Source organism: Chelon labrosus (genome assembly GCF_963514085.1).
Source record: "Chelon labrosus genome assembly, chromosome: 19".
In the NCBI taxonomy this organism is placed as follows: domain Eukaryota; kingdom Metazoa; phylum Chordata; class Actinopteri; order Mugiliformes; family Mugilidae; genus Chelon; species Chelon labrosus.
The window spans coordinates 19,775,021-19,788,540 of NC_140352.1; the positions used below are offsets into that span (position 1 = coordinate 19,775,021).

Genomic DNA, 13,520 nt, shown 5'->3' on the forward strand with positions numbered 1-13,520 from the left:
TCAATTTAATGCGAATTGTGCAAAATTGTTCACGGCACGCGTTACTTCCAGCGGGTTTTCCTGGAATAAAAGTTGTTCCCCGGCGCGGAGGAAGCGGGACAAGTGTGTCGCCGTGAAGCCTAATGTCTCTGCTACGAGCCCGTGATGTTTTGTGGATCGGTACCCATCCGTGGTTTTTATATTTGACGAGAGTTGGAGGACGAAGAAACACAAACGGGACGGCGCCAGTTCCATGGAGTCCGCTAGATCAGCTGCTGGCAGTTGGTGTTCTCAATCACGTCCGCAGATAGGCTTCATAGGCTCACTGGAGCGCCTGTGGAATAAGACACTTAAGTGAACCGGTGTTGAGACGCGTCACTTTGCGTGGATCATTATCATAACCCTTTTTAAAGGCAGAAAGTGTGACATACTTTAATATCAGGACTTCGGGGACGAGCTTGATTTCTGGCTGCGCATATATTTTGCCTTTTTCTGACGTTTCAGTGTTCCCGAGCCGGGTGAAATTACACCTCCAGGACTTTTTTTTTGTTAACTCAAAACAAAGTCACCATGGCAGAGACGTCGGCAGCTCCAGCCAAAGCCAAGAAGGCATCCAAGCCCAAGAAGGCTGCCTCTCATCCAAAGTACTCGGACATGATTAAAGCGGCCATCATTCACGACGCCAGCCGGAGCGGAGCGTCCCGTCAGTCCATTCAAAAGTACGTGAGGAAGAACTTTAAGGTGGGCGACAACGCCGATGTGCAGATTAAAATGGCCCTGAAGAGGTTGGTGGCATCCGGGATGCTGCGCCACACCAAAGGCATCGGTGCGTCCGGATCCTTCAGGTTGACCAAACCAGAGGACTCTAAAAAGCCGGTCAAGGCGGTCGCGTCTCCCAAGCCAAAGAAGGCAGCGAAGCCCTCCAAACCCAAGAAGGCGGCCAAACCCAAGAAGGTGCCCAAGACGCCGGAGAAACCCAAGAAGGCAGCTGCAAAGAAAGTGAAAAAGGTCGTGAAAAAGGCGACGCCAGCAAAAGCCAAAAAGGCACCAGCGAAGAAACCTAAGGCAGCCAAGCCTAAGGCAAAACCAGTAAAGAAGGCAGCCAAGCCCAAGGCTAAGGCTCCCAAAAAGGCAGCCAAAACAGCGAAAAAGAAGTAAAAGGACAATATCAGAGACTGTAAATACTTAAGGAAATGTTTTTCGTATATGTATTATTTTTGTAAGGTCTCATGCAAACTTATGCCGTTTTTACCAGTAGTGTTCCTTCCATTGCACTATAGCCTCGAGAAGCTGTAGAAATAATTGTGAGCATTTTTATTTCGTTAATAATACTGTTATCGTTTCTGTCTGGTGGTCCTTGGATACATATATAGACTAGACTGGGATCTTGCTGAAAAGGGAAAACGTGTATATACATTTGAACTAATGAATAGTTATTGTTGGTGCACGGGTTCCATAGTGAAAATACAAATGTTTCAATGGTGAGCATTGTTGAGCCCTCACAATGTACAGACCATAGGCAGCAGACGTCAGCAAGATTTTCCTAAAGGCTCTATAGTTGTCATTCAGCCTCCATTCTGTATATTTTCTCATGTCCAGACGACTCATAATATACAAACATCCCACTGTGTTAAGTCTCTTTGAAAGACTATTTACACTGCAGTCCAATAAACCTTTGTCATCTTCTACTAAACTGTGTCTTTCAGGTTATTGCGCGCATTTTGCGCATGCGTAATTAACTGGGCGAAGAAGTACACGGAATAATAACTAAGGTTTAAAGTAATCTGCCAAATGACCAGTAACGTCAGAAAAGACAGCTATTGTGTATCGTGATGTAGACGACAAAGTCTATATAAGGAAGCTTCAGTGAGCTGGGTGGTTTTCTGTGATTTTCCAAATAAAGTGACACTTATAGGAAGTTATGGGACTTTAAACTGGGCAACACAGAAGTCCCATCAGAAGTGGTGTAAAATATTCCAAAGTTACATCAACTACAATCACGTTTGCCGAGTTATCTTATAACGTATTTACCAACTAACCATGAGGGCAGACTGGGCTTTTTGAGAAACTTACGAAAATGATTCTAATAGGACAGAAGTGTATAGACACAAAGCACCTTTAACAATCAGGGTCAGATGATTCATTTACTAGGAATTTATTTTTGTATTTCTGATAAACCGGTTTAATTCCAGAACTTTCTTTTTCAACCATGGTAAGAACACACTGAACTACATTCAAAATCCTGCCATCTACCTCTCTGACTGGCTCCAGATCATCGTGAGGACACACCCATCGCCTAATGTCCTGCTTCTCCCCTGACAACACTGCCATCTTGTGGTGTTTTGCAGGAACATACAGTTTGGACCTAGAAGACAACAGCAGCAGAGTGGAATCAAATTTAAGACGGCATGTCATGGTTATATGTAAATTAACTTCCAAATACTGACATTCATTATTATTTTTGTAGAAATGTGTAAGATCATCAGACTGACCTTGTTGAATAGCCCCTAGCTGGATTGGTTTAACACCCAAACACATCAAGGCATGGTCTTGCCACTGTATGTGTAAAAGGGCAGTAATTGGCACAACACACACACACACACACACACACACAATAATCAGATTTCAGTCGCACAAGTATCCACTTTGAAGCACGTATGGTTTTGTGACCATATGGCCTTAATACCATAGTATTTAAAAAAAAAAAAAAACGCTTCCTTAGAACAACACACACAGAAGAGATTAAAATAAAACATGCAGGGCAACGCCTGAGGACTAATACGCATGTATAAATACTGAAAACAAAATTCAGTAAAAACTAATCGTCAATAAAAACTTCAAAAACATTAACAGTCGTGACACCATATCTTGCATCGACACCAGTTACGCCTTTCGGGCAGAAGTTGCCACCCAGTCTGGCCTGGTCTTTTATTAAGCATCTAAATCAGTTCACTTTCAGTAAGAAAACAGCATCTTTAAAAGTCACAGAAAAGTGTCCTGCAACAGACATTACCATGACCCACTCATGTTGGGAAAACACAACGCAATGGCAGATTGTTTTAACACAGTCAGTGTATGCACAGTGTTGGGTGTATGTGGATAGAAAAAGCAAAAATTACCAATCTATTTCAGTCTCAGTTAAAATAATTTCCATTTCAGTGTGACCAGAACAGTGAGAAATGGAGCAGAAGCAAAAAGAGTTTGACCACATTTTCTTTTACATATAATTTTAAAGGTTTGCCCGGCGAACATTTCTTTCTTGCAGATGCAAATGGCAAACCACCATCTTCCAGATAAAAGCTAATTTACTTCATGCACAGCAAGTAATCCCTCACTGCCACAGCATTCCCATGGCTGACTTACTGCTAAAAACATTAACAATAAGATTCAAGCTAAATACAGATTTATTGTCAGGCAAAATGGTATGCCTAGTAACATGCTACGACTACTCATTCTTTCAAGAGTTATTTGGCAAAACCCGTACGGCCATATCGTACCTGTGGAGCCTTGGTAAAAAGGAGAAATGTAGGAATTTCAGCAGCAGCCAATCAGATGTCCTCTTTGTTTAAATACTTCCTGTGTTTCCCTTTGGTTATTTAGTCAGTTTGGCATTTTTCTATTACGCTCAGGAAACACTGCACGTATATAAACTCTCACCATTAACACTTATTTGAAATAATGAGGGGAAAACAGTGGAATTGACACTACCTGCTTCCTACATTTCCTCCCCCTGATAAAGCACCATTTGGGACATTGACAGTAGCATTTCTTTGTATATCAAGCATAGACAGGCTAACCCCTACTTAGCCTGGTTCGACATTATAAGGCAGATAAAGCTGGGCATGACAGCATGGGGAATAAAACGATTGCCTCTGGATTGTTGCGATGAAGTGTCTTCATAGCGAAGAGGTCAGAAACCGAGAATGTCAGATATGGAAAGTTTCTTCACAGCCTTCACTGTAAAAAGTGAGATGATGAGGACTCTGTGCAGCTCAGACTGATTTGGTGCTGGATCTGGTCTTTGATGTTTGGTCGTGATGGATGGAGAATCAGGCTGAGAAAAAAAACAAAACAGCTAGTTGCTGGTCATTTCAGTCTGGCAACGGCTCTGTAGATAGCAAAACCCAGGACTGCAACCACAGCCGATCCCAAAGTCACTCTCAGCCAGAATGATGTGTTGCTCATGTCTGAACCATTCAGGTGTCTGGAGATTTGAGGAGGGAAAAAAAGGGTCAGATACACTAAATAAGTAAATAGCAGAAATTTATATTAACAATATAAATATCTTGCATCCTTTCCATGTTTTTAGAAACATAAAGCCTGATTTTACTCAAGTGCAAAAGATTGACCAACTAAAACGTACGGGTACATTGCAGCCCAGGCAAGCTTGGTGTAGATATTCTTGCTGGTGGAGTCAAGGAACGTGCTGGAGAAGGGCAGCGGTGGAGGCAGTCGGTGTTTATAGCAGAACTCTGCGGGAGTCATCCCATGGAACTGCTTGACTTCGGCAAGGTCCACCTTGGAAGCCACTAACACACATGGGATGTTGCTCTCCATGTATTGTTGCTAAGTAAAGAAATGGAATAAAGAGTGAAAAGTTTAGCTGAGAGAGAAGCAAAGTCATTTTTTTCAGGGGGCCGTGATGAAATTCGGAGAACTGTTAATATAATACATATAACGACTATAATGTTGGCGACACCATGATCAGAATAAATACCACAGGTTTTTATGTGAGAAGAGGTTAAATGCCTTGATAAATCTTGAGACAGTAAGAAATTGAAATGTAAACAATCCTGATCACATGTACAGAAAGCCACTAATGTCTCTCTGATGTCGTTTTATCTCCACTGATCTACACGAGCAGATATGGAGACTAAGCAATGGACAGGATGGTGGTATCAGAAACTTTATGGTTTCAGTTTGTAGTCCGAGTTGCAGCATGAAACCACTCAAACATGATTAGTATTGACCAATCACAACTGAGTGGGCTTTGGTTACATGCAGGTAAATGGCATGTTTGGACAGGCAGAATACCCTGCCATACTCTGTTGGCAAACAAACATGCCACTTTTGTCTTGTAAGTATCTTACACACAGTCGTTGTGGTTGGTTTTAAACTGGTAATGAATGTAAACTCCATTATAGAGCTAGTCAGTCTGTAAACAGTGACTGCTCTAAACAGACAGTCTAGACTTTGATGTCCGTTGCCCAGACATCTGCTGGTGAAGCCCAGAAACATTAGCTGGAGACTCCAGAATCAAAGTCAGCAGATGGCAACAGGCTACTCTTGACCACTTACAGCCCTTACCCACGTGGAGTATCGTTCCAAGTGGAAGGCTTGGTTTAGCTGCAGCTTTGTGTCTTCTCCTGTTTAATAACTGAAGAGTAATACCTATGAGCTAAAATTTTGCCTCGATAGATCACATCAATAAAGGAATAATTATAAAGGAAATGAAGTTTATGTCTCCTTCTCCTGCTGTTCTATTTAAAATAATGAATTATCTAACCCTAGCAATATTTCATAATTTGCCTTTGGTAATTACAAACGTAAATGCTAAAGTCTGCTAAAGGCCACAAACCAAGCATTACTGCATTATTAACTAGGCTGGTGGCTGTGTGGAAACACCAGCAGAAAATAAAGTACAGAAAATAATCTCACAAATAAAAAATAATAATAGATGATCATTTATCTGTTACATGCTCCAGTAGCCTATTTTGTGACTGACCTTGTATATGCTGGCACAATAGTCGAAGGAATGGGGATCACTGCAGTCATACATGAGACAAGCAACATCACAGGAGGCATCTGATGCTTTCAGGAACTCTGTCTCTACATCCACCTCATTGAGCTGCACAGAGAGGAGAGGAAGCTCAGGCTTTAGCCAGTGTCAGGGGTTAAGACTCAGCATTACGAACAACACGGGCCTACTTACGATAAGGTACTTCTCCTGGTTGCTGACTTGGACAGTATTTATCACATATGGGGAAAAGGCACTGCTGGATTTCTGTAAAAAAAAAATAAAAAAAACATAGCACAGCATAATAAGATGTTAATTATTACAGTCAATTAATGCAACACATGGCGTTTACAGCTCCAGACTAGCTGATAGTGCCGTACCGAAACGTTGCGACCCACAAACGCCTGGAGAAATGCTGTCTTGCCCGTCCCTCGCGGCCCAATAACCTTGCAGAGAAACACTGACCGCTGTGTTTGGCGTCTTTCCAGGTCCACCTCCTTCTCTCGTGTCACTGCACAAATAATAATAATAATAATAAAAAGCACACAAAGGCACAACATAAACTCAATGCACATTACTTTCAAACCACTCAAGTCAAGTACAGCATGAATCGCTTAGCTGCAAGATTCCCTGCTTGCAAAAACTTGCTTGAAAAATTATTTTCTTCATTTTCCAGACAATTATTAATAGCCTTGACTTAGGGAGGAAACGGCAGTTTTAGAAAGGCCTCAGATGTTATTCCTGCAGCAGCGGCAGTTTCAGTTCTTACACACTGTCATAAGAAAGAAAAATAGTTCTCTTGTGTTTTATCCCTGTTTGGTTTGTCTTGATTGCCAAACACTACAGACCAGGCTGTAGACAAAATGCGCTGAACAGTTTCTCTTTGATGATTTGTAGCTGCACCGAGATAAGACCTCTTCAGTCAAATCTGCATAAAGTGTCATTAGCAATATTAGAATTGATAAAATCAATAACCAAACCCTGGGTGTGAACATTACTTTCCCATCTTAACAAGGCATTTTAGTTGTCAGATTATCAGTAAGCCACACTCATGGTATTTTATTACAGAAAAAGAATTTAGAAAGTGGCTCCTAAAAATCACTAGCTTCAAAAACTTCCGTAGTAAAATTAGTCTGTTAGGTATATTGATTAACTTAGACCAGCCCAAACGCTTTTGGCGGTAAACCCCCTTCTATGTCCCAACCGGGTTGAAGCACACCAAATCCTCCACACCTCAAAATAAGCCATATTAAAGGCAGCATGTTTAATCAAAAGACCAGAACACATATAACAAAATAATCACAACCACAACAATGCGGTCTCGCATTTGAATTAAACTAAATAACTGTATGACACCTGATAGTTTCCCTGATTTCAGTCATTTGGTCATATTCGCAAAAATGAATGACCTAAGAGGCCACAAGCTAGGTGCACATATAGTGCGCAGAAGAAGATAACGTCTTCTCCACCATTACATTTTTCATCTGGTAAACCCCCTAGAGGCAGCTCCACACTTTGGGAATCCCTGACTTAGACCTTAAATGTCCCCTCTAGTGTGTACCAGTCAAGTTTGTGGAGAACAGGTAAAGGCAGGTGGTATCAAACTAAATCTGACAAGTAAATAAAATCACTAGAAAGATGTATTATATCTTCTAATGATGCAAATACTCAACTCAACAGGTCCCACCCGGTACAGTCATATTTGACTCATTTATTGACTATTCTAAAGTGTAAGTTGCCAACTAAAGCTGTTGTGACACTAAATTAAAATGATTCTATCAGGGAATGACCAAAGTTCTCAAGAGGAGCTGTACATAATGTATGCGCTAATGTGGCAATTCATTGAACAGTTGTTAATATTTCAATCAAGACTAAAATAAGTGAGTGACAACCCACATGGCAGAAGCTTTCTTGCTTCTCTGTGCACTTCTATCAAGTTACTCTCCTGGTATTAGTTTAGTGATGAACTACTAATTTAATCAATAATCAATATTCTTTTTGTTAATGCTCACAAGGATACCAAGAGTTTCATTCATGTGTGGACAGTGACAGTTAAATGTGCTGATACATGCAACTCTAAAACTCCCAACTTCATGTGAACTAACCATTAACATCTAACAGACAAATGCACATGTATGCAAACCTTCTACAGGATTAAGACTAGTAATCCTCCTATAGTGCTTAACAATGAGACTGGGATTTAAGCATCTGTGTCCCCCATTTACATCTCAGCCTTTCTTATATACATGTGTCAAGACTGTCAGTAAAGTTAATCACACACACCTGTGATAGCTGCGGTCTGTGACTCCTGTTCAGTGAGGATAGGGTAGCCTAGGTATCCTAGGTGCTCCAGGCAACGGTGGATGTCAAGATATGCAGAAAGCCTGCATGTGAAGGGCATATATGTGAGCTTTGAACAGTGCAGATGGTGAATTGCCAGTAAGTGCAATAAAACGTGACCCTAAAGCATGCTTGCCACTGCACAAAATCTTCAACAGTTTAGTTACTTACGTCCACTGACAGAGGTAGCCGTGATTAGAAATGTAGCCCTCGTCTGTGGTTGGCACAGCCATGTAGACATCTGCACTCCATGGCATGTAAGGACATACACAAAACAGGTTCCTGAGCTCTGCTGGTGACAGAGCAGAGTCCTTATCCTAAGGGGGAAACCAGACCATTTATTCAGTACTCGGAAATCTAAGATTACCATTACATTTTACACTCCAGCTTAACATTGTGACTCAGGCAGCCAAGATTACTACTCACTTCATCATACTTGTCAAACAACCGCTGGAGGAACTTGTGGCCTAAATGATTAAGCTCTGTGGTGCAGCCAACAGGAATCCGCAGTCTGCAGAAAACAGAAAAACACATCCAATGTTAAGATACCTATTACTGACTAAAGCAGACACTCAAACAACACAGACAATAGACAGCAAGCTAATACAGATAAGTGTGAAAATATCAAGGTCAATCTACTGTATACAGTATATTGAATGACAGGCAGTAGTTGCTACACATACTCAGGATAGAGGTAATCATCCATCAGCTCAAGGTTGTCGTCATAACCAAACTTCCTGAGGATAGTCCATGTGGTTTCATGTCGGCCCCTCTGGATAAATAATGTATTAAGAAACAAGAAACCTGAAAAAGAAGAGACGTGATACTCGTCCATTAGCTGAATGTGGCCCTCAAACAATAGGGTTTAAAGTTACATGTTCTCATTCATGTTTTTTTTTTTTACCGTTTAGGGTCAGGCCATTGTCCTGTACCCCATCACTGGTGTTTTTCCAAACCACAGTCTTCACATCCTCTAAGGCTTGAGGTGCCAGTGGATTCCCAAAACAAGATTTCTACATGAAAAGATGTTTATTTAATAGCGAGAATGCTCTTTGTTTGAAATAAGTAGCTGAGAAAAGATGTGGAGTGATTTTAACCGGCACCTGAAAGCTGTTCAGTTCAGCATCACTGAGAATACGGTCGTTGTCCTGGTCGGAAATGTAGAATATTCTGCTGAGGGCTCGAACACATGATGGTTTAAGCTGAAGAAAAATAATCAGAATTAATTATTAACTCATTTATGGACTGTATGTACATAATTAAAATATGTGCTGTGTGTATATAAACGGACTGAGATACGACAGACAGGGTCACTGTTCTACTTCCAAAAATGGCTGACCTGTTTGTCCTCAGGATCATAAAGAGGAGCTGTTGGGTGAAGAACTGCCTTCTGTGCATAGTAGAAGAGCTCCGATATGTTTTTTAGGTTCTTTGCAGAACACTTGGAAAAAGAAAAAACGCACAAAGAACATTTCAGATAAACTTATCCACACAAATGAAAAGCCAGATATCGTGTGCACGTGTAAATATTTGTGTGAAACCAGGCAACCAGATTTTTAGTTGAAGGCTGCGATAGAGTCGAGCCTTACCTCAACACACGTCTCGATCTCAGAGAACTGGTTCATGATGGGAAGAATGGTTTCCATTGAACTCCCACTGCGCAGATCAGATTTGTTTCCCACGAGGATGATAGGAACCCTGGGACAACCAACGAAAACAGAACTATCAGTATCATGGTTTGTTTATACAGACATCATAAAATGAGGCTGTGCAGTAAAAAAAAAAATGATAAGATTGAAATAACTTGATGCTCTTAAGCGTTGGACAGAATGATATGACAACATTAGAAAAGGCTTCAGTTCCTAGATTACAGCATTGCTAACATCACATGCAAATACTGGGAAAGAGCGCAAAGTCCAACAGACCAGGTGAGCCCAGTCAAAACACACCCATCAACAGCTGATACATACTTGTTCCCTTTTTCTGCGTCTCCATTTACTAAAGGTATCCATTTGGTTTTGATCTGAAAAACAAAAGGCACCATGTGACACAATTGTGATTTATTTGTATTCTGAATGCATTAAGTAAACGTAATACAAAGTACACAAAGCCTTTGTTAAGTATTAGACAGTTGTAGACAGTAGTAGTAAAAAAAACAGTAGCAGGGTAGTACCTTGTCTATTGTGTCCTCGTTGGTGACGTCATACACTACACACACCACATTAGCCTGCGTGGGTTGGAAAAAGCCAGATAACAAGGACTGTACACCAAAAGCAGACTACAGCATACTATACTAATTGTCATTCATTTACCAAACTTACATTCTCATCATCTTACAGTATTTGTATTAAAATAACTAGTACAAGTAAAAATGTACTCAGTATTTTTGCTCAGACTTAACATGGTTTTATTCCAGTTCACTTTTAGCCTTTGCATTTGTTTTGTTTTTGTATTTTCATAGTTTCCAAAGGTACTTTTCTGTTAGTAGAAAGAATGTTTCGTATGTTCATCTGTGCTGTGTGGTGTATTTACCTTGATGATCTCATCTCTAAGGACTTCATCACTCTGCTCTTTTTCTGTTCGGGTTAAGGACAAACATAAACAAATCTTACAACCACACATATGTTTTGTGTCTTCAACAAACTGAACATAAACACATGCCACATTCTGCGGCTTGTGTCTTAAGCTCCAACAAGCAGTAAGTCAAAGCTCCATAAATAAATAACAATAAATAGTGAGGCTGCTTCACGTTTTCCTTCAGGTAATGTTACCTGAGTAGTCCACTATATGTGTGGGCACCTTCTCTGGAGTCACGTCAGCAGGGATGGTGATCTCCTCAGCTCTGGAGGGAACCTGTTAGACATGGCAGACCACACAATGAATGAACTTTCAATCCTTTATAGTACATCCCACAGATGTACTTTACAGACAAAAGTTTTAACTATACAGTTAGCAAGCAACTAATCATGGTTTAAAAACTAAATCAAACCTCTATAGGCCAGGCAAAACATTTATACAGGCAGCATGAATACACACCTAACACAAAGCAAAACCATAAACTGAACTACATCTTGTCTCTACATGAAGAGGCATTACTTTAGATTTAGATTTAGTCTGCTAGTCAACATTTAGCTGCATATGGTTACTGCAGGGCAAAGAAAGGAAACAAGAGGTTTAGCCACCAGCATACTTGTACAGACAGGTTTACTGAGGACAAATACAAAAAAGAAATTAGGAAAGAATACCAGAGCAGTGTTGTGTGGCTGTGTTTACACCCACCTCTTCTGGGAACTCCTCTCCAACCAGAGACATAATGAGGGACGTCTTCCCCACCTTGGCTGTTGGAGAAAACAACGTGAAGAAGATGACATGAGCAGTCAGACAGTCCCAATGATCCACTCTGGCTTATGATATGCTATCACTTACTGTACATGTACTAGCACCTTAGCTGCCTGGCTACTTTTAAGGTTCATTAAAAGTCATTCACAAACGCCTTGAAACTGATTAAATAATATGATTTTTAGCAGCCTTAAGAGGCACTATTAAATTAAATCTCTATTTACAGCTAATATGATACAAAGCATTCATTTTCCAGACAGCGTTGTGCCATTAAAGGTTATTCTAACCTGGTAGCTTGTTATCTAGAGACTGTTTGACGTTGCTCAGCTTATGAGTCAAGTGTCTGACTGCAGCTAACGTTAAGTAAGCTAATGCCATGACAATGTTGGAAAACTTTTAAAATAACCAGTACCTACAGCCAAAATACATATATGTATAGTGTACTGTGGCTTTTGTTAGTCGGCGAAAACAAAAAGATGCTTACTTATTTTTCTGACTTGACGGTTATTACCTCATTACCTAATGGTAGTTAACTACTAGCGCCTAATGAACCGTTACAACTTTACATTCAAACTACTCTGAGCTAGCATAGCGGAAATTAATATTTGGAAAGTGGCCAGTTCGCATAATACGCATATTTTCATCTAATATGACACAGTTCCTGCAGAGACGTTAGTTAAGGCAGTTCGCCCATAAACCAACAGGAGCAACTGAGGTAAGATACAAGTTAGTAAGTTGGTCGGCTACAGATGCTAATGTTTGCTAGTCGTTTAGCTAGTGGTCAGCTGTCAGCGTGAATGACTTACGTTCCCCCAGTAAAAGTATCCTGACGTCTTGCTTCATGTTTCCTCTCTCTTTGAAGAACAGTTAGACGCACCGCGGTACTACAGGGACATTTATCTATCATTTGAATGACAAATTTCTAGCTAAAAGCAAGCGTGTGCCTCTCAACTGCGATATGCACCCAAGGTGAAACCATATCCTTCCGGTCCTGTGTCAGAATCGGTTGCCTCGTCGGGATACGTGCCCCCTGTGCCCGCCCTCCTCGAAAACAGAGCTGTGGACGTGCGTTCATAGCAAAGCTCGCTCACGAGAACAGCTAGCGACTTTTGTATGCTTTATATAGTCAACGGCTGTAAATCGTTATTAATCCAGACTTCTATATATATTATAGAGGAGGAGCATTACAGCAAAAATTGAATTCACCAAACACTGGTGAGCGATTGAAAATTACATTCAATGAGGAAATTTAATTAGATATAAAACAGTCAAATATTTAGATTCAAAAATCACATTAATGCCCACAATCCCCTGAAATCAAAGCATACCATTTATATTATACAGTGTGCAGTAATGCTGTACACTATATAAAAACCCTCCACAAAATAATTGTTAACATGACAGATTCGATGATTTTTGTTAAAAAGAATATAAAAAATTATACACATAAAGCGAGTGTAGTTGTTTAAATGTCATTAAATGTAACCCACAACAACAACAACAACAAAAACTCCATGCGCACAAACCGCAAATGGCAAATGTTGGCCTACATGATTCTCCTTACAACCTCCGTGGCACGAGCAAAACATTTCGTGGGCGAGCTTTACTCTGAACGCGGGCCTGGGGCGAACATGTCACGACGGGTGAACTGATTCAGACACAAGACCGGTTCACAGAGGAGACCGTGAAAACACGCCCCCTGCTGGACAAACATCCTCACATTTCCTAGCGGCTCATATGATGAAGTTGTGTGTACTGTCAACACACAGTAGGCTAATACAGTTATTAGAGTAAATACGTGGAGCGAAGTCAAATATTTGATCGTCCACCATCATCATCATCAACAGACACAAAGACGTCCAGATTTTCAAAGTTAACTCTCAGACTGATAAGTGATATAACTAAGAGACACCTTTAATTTGTCCAGTTCAACAGTTTATTTTATTTACTAATTGAGATCAACAGAAAAAAAACAAAACAGAGATGAGATGCACCTCTTTTGCTTTCGGGGACATTATTACACCTGTAACTAACTGTGTACCTTTTAATCTGAGGAAGATGTACAAATACACAAGAAAAAATGTTGAAAATGTTGAGTAAAATACAAGTATTATCGGCTAAATTT

The 13,520-nt window shown here is 40.5% G+C and overlaps 2 protein-coding genes across 2 annotated transcripts; one reads left to right on the forward strand and one right to left on the reverse strand.

Annotated features, from left to right (window-relative positions):
• The first annotated feature begins 302 nt into the window (after window positions 1-302).
• h1-0 (H1.0 linker histone) lies at window positions 303-1,833 on the forward strand. Its single transcript, XM_084568266.1, has one exon. The coding sequence runs from the start codon at window positions 550-552 to the stop codon at window positions 1,135-1,137; it is 588 nt and encodes a 195-aa protein (XP_084424392.1). The 5' UTR covers window positions 303-549; the 3' UTR covers window positions 1,138-1,833.
• Window positions 1,834-2,768: 935 nt separating this feature from the next.
• Window positions 2,769-12,480, reverse strand: rhot2 (ras homolog family member T2). The gene is made up of 19 exons (XM_084567424.1): window positions 12,202-12,480; window positions 11,336-11,394; window positions 10,828-10,909; window positions 10,589-10,632; window positions 10,230-10,283; window positions 10,027-10,079; window positions 9,646-9,754; window positions 9,396-9,497; window positions 9,160-9,258; window positions 8,961-9,069; window positions 8,740-8,860; window positions 8,483-8,567; window positions 8,228-8,373; window positions 8,000-8,100; window positions 6,097-6,227; window positions 5,912-5,983; window positions 5,705-5,827; window positions 4,343-4,545; window positions 2,769-4,183 (listed from the first exon to the last, which is right to left on the reverse strand). Exons 1-19 carry the CDS (start codon window positions 12,236-12,238, stop codon window positions 4,066-4,068), a joined length of 1,848 nt encoding a protein of 615 aa, XP_084423550.1. The 5' UTR covers window positions 12,239-12,480; the 3' UTR covers window positions 2,769-4,065.
• Between the last annotated feature and the right edge of the window lie 1,040 nt (window positions 12,481-13,520).